This window comes from Labeo rohita, chromosome 2, assembly GCF_022985175.1.
Source record: "Labeo rohita strain BAU-BD-2019 chromosome 2, IGBB_LRoh.1.0, whole genome shotgun sequence".
Taxonomy (NCBI): Eukaryota; Metazoa; Chordata; class Actinopteri; order Cypriniformes; family Cyprinidae; genus Labeo; species Labeo rohita.
This window is the reverse complement of record NC_066870.1, coordinates 31,652,695-31,665,071: the sequence shown is the minus strand read 5'-3', so window position 1 is coordinate 31,665,071 and position 12,377 is coordinate 31,652,695. Positions and strand designations below refer to the sequence as shown.

The following is a 12,377-nucleotide window of genomic DNA, read 5'->3' as shown; positions in this document are numbered from 1 at the left end:
ACTGACAGATAGACAGACTGATAGATAGATAGATAGATAGATAGATAGATAGATAGATAGACAGAACGATGAATGATGGATAGATGGATGGATAATTAGACAGACAGACAGAACAACAGATAGAACGATAGATAGAACGACAGAATGACAGATAGAACAACAGATAGAACAATAGATACATAGAACGATATAATGATCTATCTATAGACAGATAGACGGAATGATAGATGGAATGATAGAATGATAGGTAGTACGATAGAACAACAGAGTGATATGATAGATAGAATGATAGAACAATAGACATAACGATAGATACATAGAATGACAGAAAGATAACATGATCTATCTATGGATGGATGGATGGATGGATGGATGGATAATTAGATAGACAGACAGATATAGATAGAACATTAGACAGACTGATAGAACAACATATTACCTCTAAGCCAGCACATCATAATGAGCATGTAGACTCTCACGTACACATCTCACGTACAACACGACATTCAGGGTCTTCCAGTTACAGACCATGAAAAGAACAAACTGTTTCTATGTTTTCAAACACAAGTAAACACAAGCTGATATGATGTGTAACACCCTCATAAAGGTGAGTAGCCTACAAGGAAGACAGGGCCATTGAGTGCCGGAATTTTTTTTTTAATATAACAGCAACGATAATCAACAATAATCCTTATTAAAGAATAAACAATTAAAGGCTACTTAATAAAAAAAAATATCCATTTATGAGCATAAACAAAGCCTTTGTACTAGAGTTGTTGTTATAGACTTCTATTAAAAATCTAGTGATCCAGCATCGCAAATGGCACAGGAGGGATTTTCGTCTCAAAATGACACTCTGCTAATACGCTAAACAGGCACAAGAGTCAGTCGTGACAGAAACACTTGAGGTTTCACACACCCTTTCACATCTAGATTAACACACAGCGAAGTGTGGGACACATAACACTAATTCCCACACACACCAGTACTGCTGCTGTCGAGAGATTGTCTCGTCTGTTCATCAGAGGCGAGAGCTGTCAGGAGGACAGAAGATGACGGAGCTGATAGACACAGCCTACTTCCTGTGGACGAACTCCATCTGGCCCTCAAACACACCTCCAGAGAACTTACAGTCCTTCACACACACACACACACACACACACACACACACACACACACACACTTCAGTGAATGAATATTGTGTAATGCTTCCTGTCTAACGAACAACAATATAAATGACTATATGCGCACAACGAAAAAGGATTATTAATATGTTTTGAGAACATATTTTAGCATCCAAATAAATTTTAATCTCAATATAATTTAGTATCTTCATATCATTACCGGCTTAGTGTGAAAACGTAACTCTATAATATTTTTTTAATATCATTAAAACATATCCATGTTATTTTCCAATGCAGAAATAAGCCCATGACCCCACCATAGGTCAATAACAAGAAGAATAACAACATGCAAAAATGTTGAAATTGTTTGCACTACAAACCAGTGTGCTCATTGTTAAGATAATACATTACAATAATATGGTATGACACACCAATTTGCAATATCAAGCATCAAAATGACCTGTTTTGTACAGCTAAAAACCAAGCCAGAGCCATAAAATGTACAAATGGACACGTCCACTCTTAAGGGAAAAATGGATAATAAATCAAGACAAAAATGTTTGTCAAGACCAACTTTATGCTGGCATGCAAAAACTTAGCCAGAAAGACTGAAGTAGTTTATAAAGCTTGAAACTGAAAGGTTTTAAATTTGAAGTGGTTTTAAATGCCTGAAGTTTTAGGTTTTAAGGTTTTTTTAGTTGAAATGCTTTTGTTCTGGAATCAAGTCATGTGGCGGCGTGCCCTGTAGCCTGTATCATTTCATATTAAAATGCGAATTAAACTATAAGCATGTGTGTCAGATCTGCATCACGTTCAGCAGCGGAAGCTCTTAAAGTAATAGCAGCCAAATAACCTCACAACCCAGGAGTTGTGATATCCGTTAATCAAAGAGAAAGAAAAAAGGGAAAAAAAATAACAATTGATCCATTTTTAATTTAGTATTTATTGTTTAGTGTTTGATAACTTTCTTCAATTTCTATATACTTCCTATTTGCTGAAGGGCACAGGTAAATAATGGGAATCTGAAGATTGTTTTAAATTCACTTAATTTAAGAACTGTTGTTGTTTTTTTTCAGTCTAATAAATGTTAAAATTGATAGCTCTCAATTATACTGTAAAGTTGAATGGCTATAGTCAGTGGTTAAATATTAGGAAAAAGATAGACATCAGTAATATTGGTATCACCCTCAGTCATAAAATATTTAACAAATATTAAAAATATATTGGCTTTATGTTGTTTCTACAATAATTTGAAGATTTTAAGTTAAATTAACTGAAATTATTGCAACATAAAAGTATATTTAAAAACCTTAATTAGGTGGGATTAATTTTTCTGATTAATTTCAGAAAAAAAAGTGTGATTAATTAGTTAATTTTTTTTAATCAATTGACAGCACTAATGTTTTAATTAATCAAATATGTATTAAATTGACAGAAAAATGTCTGTAAATACTTTTACATTGTTAGATTAAAACAAAATTTAAAAAACAATTATAGTTGATAATAAATCAGCTTAAATGCTTTCATCACCTTAACGTTTTATGTGAAGACACGGCTAAAACTAACACTATTAATGTTAATATTAAGGATTTAGTTAGTTTCATTTTAGATTGTAAGAAAATAATTTGTTAGTTTGTTACTAATAGTTCAAATAATCTGGCTGGAAAGTGGAAAGTTAGTGCAATGTAACAGAATTGTGATAAAGATGTGCTGATCATGCACATCTAGTGTAGGCAGCTTTGCAGTTTTGTTCATTACACTGGGAGCAATCTAGGTTTACCACATCAGTCTAGACAGACTAATATGCTATTGTATTGAAACCTTGTTTTGACAACTACATCCTGACCTCTGACCACTGATGTTTAGTTCTTGGTTTAAGACCAGCAGACAGAATCAATTTTTCCACAAAATGGTGGAAAACATGTGGAATGTCCCGACTGGGCTCTGGAATGATGGAAAAGGAATATCAGAGATGGGAAACTTCTCTGCAGAATCCCAGGATGAGATAGTTACGGCTCACAATGCACCACTCATTCTAATACAATGAAGTGGAAGTAAAACTGACCCAAGATCAGAGTCCCCCATCTGAAGCCAATATAAATAAATAACTTCTCTGAGCAGACAGTTCATGAAAATCCAGCAAAGACAACCCGCAAACAGATCCAGAGATGCCTGGGAAGTACTAACGCCTGACTCATAGGTTGAGGTGAGCGCCGTGTGATTATGTGCTGGGCAAATTAAAGGTTTCAGCAGATCAACAACGCACAAAGTGCGTATGTGCGAGTTAATACAAATTAACCCAAGAGAGAAAATATATACGTGTGGAGGAGATCAGATCCATGTGGGAATTGTGTGTGTGAGTGTGTGTGGTTATCAGGTACAGGGTTTAACTCGAACCCTTTCATAAATCACACATACACAAACAGTTTTCTTTCATGTGCATCCGCTGCCCCATTTATCGGAGGAGACCCCATCTATCATCCGAGCCCCGTTGCCCGGGTAACCCAGTTAATATTCCAGACACGAGTCAGAGAGAGAGAGAGAAAGAAAGAGAGAGAGCGAGAGAGAATGAGAGGAATTCTCCCTGATCTGCAAACAAATAAGCAAAACAGTTAGAGGTCCAACACACAAAGCCAGATTGTCTACAAGGTCACAGAATGCTTATGTGCATTCTACATGGTCACACGTATGCATAATACAGTGTACATACAATATAAATGAATATAACCTATTCTAGACAAAACAGGGTCCAACCCACAAAAACATACAGCACATATATACGCAGGTAGCTAAAATGCATATTTTTACAAAATCAAACCTGGAAATATAGTCAAATTAACTATACACTATATTTTTTTCTTGTACTTGTAAGCAGAACAACTGTTTTCAAAATTGCTAATAATATATATATTTTTTTCTGAGCAGCAAATTAGCATATTAAAATGATTTTTAAAGGACAACGTGACACTGAAGACTGGAGTAATGCAACAACAACAAAAAAAATTGGCATCACAAGAACAAGTTATATTTTAAAATATATTAAAATAAAAAAATGCTTATTTAATTTGTAAAAATGTTTACTGTATTTTTTTTAATCAGATGAATGTGTTCACGATCACGATCACACAATCACGTAACTACACAAAAAGCTTGTTTTTACAAGATCACCTCCATGAAAACAATATTCACACAAAACTAAATTTTCTAAACAAACGCACACTCATTTAACTAGCAAAAAAGTATAATTTTTACAAAACATGCATCACTACACCCTAGTGAAAAATAAATATACTAAGATATATTTGAAATACATTTATTTCACACTAAGTATATTAGAATAGGTTTACATATTTATGTACTTCATAAAAATACCATGTGATTGGACTTTTATTATACTAAACTGGCATACTTAAAGTATGCTAAATTGGAACAACTAATTTTGTGCTTTATGCACTTTAATTGTGCGGAAGTAGTGCTGAAGTGCAACTAAAGATATGCTGCAGTATATCTGATTGTTTTAAAATGGACCTTTTGCATTTAAAGATCCATATTATTCAGAAATCATACAGTCTTCATCAATAGTGACATTAAAACACATTTTAGGCTTAATATTAAGAAATCTGCACTTTGTGTGCAGGTAGTACTCCAAATAACATTTAATTATAATTCTTATATCACACAATATGTCAGTAAATATGTTAAGATATTTGAACTATACTTAGTATGAAATACATGTGACCTGAACCAAAAAAACAAAGTCTTAAGTAGCATGGGTACATTTGTGGTAATAGCCAGCAAAACACTGTATGGGTCAAAATTATAGATATTTCTTTTATGCCAAAAATCATTAGGATATTAAGTTAAGATCACGTTCCATGAAGATTTTCTACCATAAATATAATCAAAACTAAATTTTTTTATTTGTAATATGCATCGCTAAGAACTTCATTTGGACAACTTTAAAGGCAAATTTCGCAATATTTTGATTTTTTTGCACCCTCAGATTGCAGATATTCAAATAGTTTTATCTTGATCAAATATTGTCCTATACTAACAAATCATATACATCAATGGAAAACATATTTATTCAGCTTTCAGATGATTTATAAATCTCAGTTTCAAAAAACTGACCCTTATGAGTTATGGGCTCACAAATGTATTTTAAATATATTACTTTTTTACTAGAGTATTATTATGCTTAAACTGTTCAAATAACCAAAAAACATGATCCAACACAAAAAAAAAACATATTTTCTACAGGAGATTACAATAGCACACTCATTTAACTAACAAAAGAGTACTGTTTTCCAAGATCACCCACCCACACACACAAATGTAGTGAAATACACTACATTTTTATGCATACATAGTATGCACCCAAAATATATATTAAATAACCAAAACAAGACCAATTTTCCCACTTGAGCACAACACTGGGCGAGCACACACAACTCGCTCGCATGCAACCCAATTCTTCATTCAATTTTTCCAACTTTCATTCATAAACTGCAGTGGTTGTGATGGGGAGGGGGAGGGGGGTAACCCCCACATGACTGCAGTACCTTCCAGCAGCATTGACTCCTCTCAGCCAATCAGAAGGCAGGGGGAGAGGAAGGAAGAACAAAACAGGCTGGGCGGTGCCAAGGAGATACCGCATAACACCGCAGCCTTCCCTTCCCCCACCGTTCATTCATTCGTAGGGTTCTTTCATTCATCCCTTCACTGATTCATTCATTCATTCACTTTAACACAGCTGCAGCAGATCTGAGCCACAGAGCTTGCTCTCGTCAAAGCGCAGTCTGGGTTCAGAACGTGTTACGCGTCTCTGGGGGGTAATGAATACCCGAGAGCGAGAGAAAACGAGAGACGACGCTCGCAGTGTGAAGCGAGCACTGACTCACACTCAATCTGACCGATAGTGACTCATGATTTCTCTATTCAAGACGGTTCATTCAAAACTCAATTGCCTCAAACTCTTCAGGACTTCAGTGAAGATGAAATGTGATTGTTCTGACGCACAACAAAGAACGCCTGAAAGCTTCCCTCTTTCTTTGTTAGCTTGTTCACTGCAGTGGGGTACAGCAGTGAAACCAATAACAACCAAGAGAGTGTGAATGAGGGGAATCTGATGATGGTATGCTGGTATGACTTCAATGACTCTCGCCTCTCTCCTCTATCTTTGCTCTTTCCATTCTGTCAGCAACGACTCTAATGAATGGGAGCTTGCCCACTGACTGAGTGGAAAAAAACACTTGAGAGGACATGCTAGAAATACAGACACTTACATACATGGTAATAGAAAATGCTCAGTGTTTATCAACAGCATACTGTCAAGTTCCACAGAAAATTATTTTAACTTTAATGGCCTAATGTTTTTAAAGGGATAGTACACCCTCCAAAAATACATTCTGTCATCATTCACTCACAGTCACGTCATTCCAAACATGCATGACTTTACTGTGGAAGACAAAAGATAATATTTTGAAAAAAACCAAAAAAAAAACGTTTTTGTCCGAAACAGTGTTGCCCTACTTACTTTTATTGGAAAGGCCAAAAAAAATATTAATTTTCTGTTCTGCATTTAAAAACACATATAGTTTTACAACATGAGGCTGATTAAAGTTCATTTCAGGGATGTACACTACCAGTCAAAAGGTTTTAAGATTATGATTTTCCATGTTTTTCAAAGAAGTCTCTTCTGCTCACCAAGACTGCATCTGCATTTGATCCAAAGTACAGCAAAAAAAGTAACATTTGGAAATTACTATTTAAAATAGATTTCTATTTGAATATATTTTAAAATGTAATTTATTCCTGTGATTTCAAAGCTGAATTTTTAGCATCATTACTCCAGTTACATGATCCTTCAAAAATCATTCTAATAATTTGTTTTGCTGCTCAAAAACATTATTATTATTATTATTATTATTATTATTATTATTGTTGTTGTTGTTGAAAACAGTGGAGTAGAATTTTTCAGATTTCTTTGATGAATAGGAAGTTCAAACGAACAGAATTTATTAGTTTTTCTTTAAACCATGGAATGAGTAGTTATTTTCTGCATGCTATAGGAATGGGTAAATATGGTAAACTTGTCTCACAAACTTTATTATTTTCTGATATGCCTTTAATTTTCACACTGCACATCCTGTTTTACTTGCAAATTCACTAATGTAAAAAACTGGGGTCAGTAAGACTTTTTTTTTTTAAATAATTAATACGTTATTTTCTAGTTTATCACATTTATAATGTTACAAAAGATTTCCTTTTTAAATAAATGCTGTTCTTTTGAATTTTCTATAGATCACCAATTCCTATAATAAGGAATGCATGACGGTTTCCACAGAAATATTAAGCAGCACAACTGTTTTCAACATTTATAATAATAGGAAAACATTTTTGAACATCAAATCAGCTAGGGGTTGACTGTTATGTGTTTTTCAGGGCCAATTCGCGGCGGTTGTTTTCAACTGTTCAAGTGCCAATGCAGGCGTCCGCCAATCAGATCGCCTTATGCAAATACCCTAGCACAGACACTAACCAATCCTGTTCATGCAACATCAGAAAAGTAATGTGATTGGCTACTGTCACTATGACTGTCACATCAATAAAATATTCACAATATTACTGTTTTAGATCATACTAATGCATACTTTTTAATAAGACAAATTATTTTTCTAAAAACATTTAATAATCTTACTGACCTTTCAACTGAAGTGCATGTCGCCTTACTTAACTAGAAACTGGGTGGCAAACAGAATTTCATGATAATTTTAACATACACATCTTTGCATACAGTTTATTCAAGCCATGAATTAAGGTTTATTCCACCAAAAACAGCCATGATTTATTTTTTCAGGACCATTTCCACTCCCTCACTAACCACAGTTTTTGCTTCGATACCTTTAAGACAACTATTTGTAAATGACCTGTTATTCTCAAATAACCTCCACATGCACCAGCACAGTTTACACATCGTTCATCAGGGCGAGCCAAATTGCTGAACAGACATTGATATGCAAATGTAGTGCTAGTTGTGCCATCATAACCATGACCATTTTCCAAAAGAGCCGTTTTGCAGCTTTGTTTCCATAAATGGTCCATATTCTATGTTTCAAAGCCATGACAGAATCTGAATTGCTTCTCTCATTGACAGAATCTGCTAACGTTAACTGCAGGGATTCCACGTCTCCTCGTGCAACAAACCGTTACACAACCACAGAAACTTGAGACACACTCAGCCTTAACAGCCCGTTCAGGAATCTGCCCTGAGCCACTGAATTATGGGTAAGGAAGGACACTTATGTTGTTGTGTCAGTATCCTTGAGCATGGAAAAATAAAGACGAAGACCGAGAAAAACTTGATGGAGAGAGAGCCCATGTAAAATAACAGTTCTGCAGCAATTTAGCAAAGAGCTCAGTTGAGAATAAACATATAATGAACAAAGGACTGCAATATTCAAATCAGTAGCAATTTAGTTGTAAAAGGATCATGACTGGAGCATTACATAAAGAAAAGACATTATTACTTGTGTCAGAGGTCACAAGTGAAGCACATGAGAGAAGGGTGTGTGTGTTGGAACTCCTCGCTCTGTTCCCCGGTTGAGAAAGGTCACAGAAAGCGTAGCTGTTGTGTTTGTGAGGGTGGACTGCGGAGGAAACATGATGTGGGTGCAGAAAGGGTGTCTGTGTAGAGAGAGAGGACGAAAGAGAGAAACAGAGAAGGGTGTTTCCTCACTGAGCTGATGAAATAAAATCTGTTGTTCTGTATTTTGCAAAATCTGCCCATATTAGACCAAATCACGCTACATTTTGAAGGTTATTCACTTGTCTTTAAACACTAGGCTAGGAACACACTTCATTGACCAAAGCTGCATGAAATAAAGCTCAACACTGACCCACACTAGACCCTAAACCAATGCGCTTTTATTATGCCACTTTAAGGGTGTGAATGGTGACTGTTTGATTGGTAATTGGATTGAGATATAGCTGAACCAGTCCCTGGGGGACGGGAGCTCGTGTCATTGCATTGAAGAACAGATCTAGAGCTCAGAGAGCATGTCAGAGGTCCACACATCACCAATACAGCACCAGCTGAATACATAATACCTACTGTGAGTAAGCTGTAATACTGCCACCTCGAGTCTGACTGTAACACTGCAGCTGCAGTAAGTATAAAAATTGTGTTACAGCCCTGCAGAATTTCACACAAATAATTCACATCATTCGTTATCCACCCGATGTTGAAAATTCACCAAGAAACCAGTGTCTAGGCTAGTGGTCTCAAACTCAATTCCTGGAGGGCCACAGCTCTGCAGAGTTTAGCTCCAACCAGCTTCAACTCACACCTGCTTGGAGTTTCCAGTAATCCTGGAGACCTTGAATAGCTGGATCAGGTGTGTTTGATTAGGGTTGGAGCGAAAATGTGCAGAGCTGTGGCCCCCCTGGAACTGAGTTTGAGACCACTGGTCTAGACCAGCCAGATGATATGAGATCATTTCTGAGCTTCTCCATGAGAAAACATTCTTCTTATTTTGTAGGTTCGTCTGGAGAAACCTTGAGTTATGTGCTTTTAAACAGTTGCAAATCAAGGATAATCATGCATTCAAATCCTGGAAGGACTTCCCACATAACCAATATGGTCTGATCAATACTTTTTAAACCCAGGATGAGTTTGTTTCTTCATCTGAGCAGATTTGGAAAATTTAGCATTACATGAATACTCTGCAGTGAATGGGTGCCGTCAGAATGAGAGTTCAAAATGCTCACCTCAATAATCCACAAGCAAATGGCACAACTCCATTCCATCAATCAATGTCTTGTGAGGTGAAAATCTGCATGTTTGTTTGAAACAAATCCATCAAAACATTTTTTAAAAATTAAAAAAAAAGTGGCCTTCAGCTAAAACACCTCTAGCCATAATATTGCCTTTTCCAGTAAAAAAAGTCATTTTTGTGAATCAGGAGAGAAATATGCACAGATCATTCACAATTTGCAAGGGAAAACAGTCTGAAACAGTTCTAAACAAATGTTGGTGGATATTGATGTGAAAGGACAACAGGGGATGGACTTTTTCCACTGGAGGATGCGTGATTATGGATGGTTTAAAGTTAAAATTCCTTAATAATGGATTTGTTTCTGCTGTTTGGATTGATTTCTGTATTGTTTACATTAGCTGTTTGAACTTTTTCTGACGGCACCCATTCACTGCTATTCGTTGCAATGCTAAATTTGTCCAAATATGTTCAGATTAAGAAAAATACTCATCTACAACTTGAATGGCCTGAGTATATGTACATTTTAAGAATTTTGAGTTTACTACACCTTCAAGGCAGATCAAGATTTCGCAAAAATAATGCAATAGCGCCACCAGCTGACCATATACACAACACAACAATGTACTATTACTCACATTGCACCCTTCAAATTATAAAACACATTTTGTATTGTAAGTGACTTACATACCTAGCATCAGTATGTTTTCTTCCGTTCCCACGTGCTGTTTGAGCAGATGTTCAAATTTAGTAAAGTCCCCGAACCACTCGAAGCTCTCCTCTGTCCGGTACCGTTCATTCCAGTAGTCCACATCTTTATATCTGGCGTTAGAGTCCGGCAAATATTCCATCTTGCTATAAAATATAAACGAAAGTCATACGTATAATTAAAACATGCATTGCTGTCATAACATCTGTTGTTGTGATTGTTTGTATAACACCAAGACAAGCCCAGTTGTGTCTGGGTCAGATCTGTAAATGCTTTACATAATGTTGACTGATTACATGTAACGCTGATTTGGTTAAAAACGCTTTGGACCAGGTCACATTGTAAATTATGAAATAAACATCAGTACCCCGAGGCTCTTACCAAGTCAATGTCTTTATCAGTTTTACTGTTAATTATAACATGTGCGTCTAAAACAACTAAGTAAAGACTACAAGTGGGTATTTTAAAACAGATCTATCGGCATTCTGGGTCTGTCAAGACAACCCACATGTGTTTTTTCATGCATTTCTGACCTCGTGCTCATCGTGACGCCAAGAGTGGGAATTCAATGCTGGAATGTCAAAATAAAAGTTTAATGCACTGGCATAAATCTGACGTACACTGCATAGTTTATATAATAATTATGGAAAAGGAGACACTTTAATGATCACAATATTGCATTTAGTATAATTCTCGTCATACGATTGTTGTAAATATGATCACTTGCACCATCAGCGTCATTTAGTGTCCTGTCTATAAAGACTATTTATGAGCCTTTTAAAGCTTCCTGGCCACGTCCTTCTTTACTGAATAATTTATCTGCACTATTCGCAGCTTGTAACAGTTTAATTTTCTTCCATTGTTATGTTGACTAACGATGATGGTCCTGTAAACTCATGAAAACCCAAGAAGCTTGGCAAAACTTTGATACAACTATCCAAAATCATTTTAAAACGACAGTGCACGACTAAAATAAAGTAACTGAACAATTAAATTAACAACTAAATTAAATAAAATAATAAAATAAAACAAAAACAACTAGGTTAACAAAATGACACTTAATACATTAAACAAAGCTATTTTGTGAACTAAAAAGCATATTAGTCTGCACAACACCCGTCCAAAAATAAAATATATGAGATGGTATAGAGCGAAGAATGAGAATATCAGTACTTTTTCATATAGAAAAGTAATTTTTCTATAAATTAATGTTATGTCTCAATTAAAGTGTCAGTAAACGCTATTGCAATTCGTACTTTTTTTCGTCTTTTTACTACATTACCGTATCTGATACAGTTTTAAGTTTTTTTTAATGTAACATTTTCACATTATTTTTATGTTAAAATGACTAAATTCCCGTATCTGATAAATTTTAATGTAACACTCTTACATTCTTTTTACGTTAAAATGACTTTATTTTAAAAAGTTTCAATCGCCCTCTACTGATCAGTTGGGTGTGGCCTTTTGTGAGTGGGCGGAGTGATGGCGTACTTCCTTTGGCGCGCTGTGTGAAATTCAAAGCTGCGACTCAAACCGTTCAGTTAGTCCAGTTTGCTTTCTACAGATTACTTCTTCTGATTAGGATTTGTTCGGAATAAATTCGTCTTTTTTGCACGGTGAGTGTTGGGATATGTTGTGTTTCTTAGTTAAACCTTAAGAAGTTTCACATACTGAGAGAAATTTAGTTTTTGTCTGTTTATACTGTCGTTAGCGTAGCATGCTAGCTTGCCCTGTCAAACAAAACAAACATAAACAGTAACATTTTTCTTT

General features: G+C 35.4%; 1 protein-coding gene across 2 annotated transcripts in view; it reads right to left on the bottom strand.

Moving 5' to 3' along the window:
- Positions 1-11,198, bottom strand: part of ece2a (endothelin converting enzyme 2a) — a 72,270-nt gene extending 61,072 nt beyond the window's left edge. Inside the window, exons 1-2 of one of the 2 annotated variants that reach the window (XM_051129521.1) lie at positions 11,141-11,198; positions 10,590-10,753 (exon numbers count right to left, since the gene is read on the bottom strand). In XM_051129521.1, coding sequence (XP_050985478.1) covers positions 10,590-10,753; positions 11,141-11,151 — 175 coding nt within the window. In that variant the 5' untranslated portion in view covers positions 11,152-11,198. The other variant, XM_051129530.1, reaches the window with a different exon arrangement.
- Positions 11,199-12,377: the final 1,179 nt, after the last annotated feature.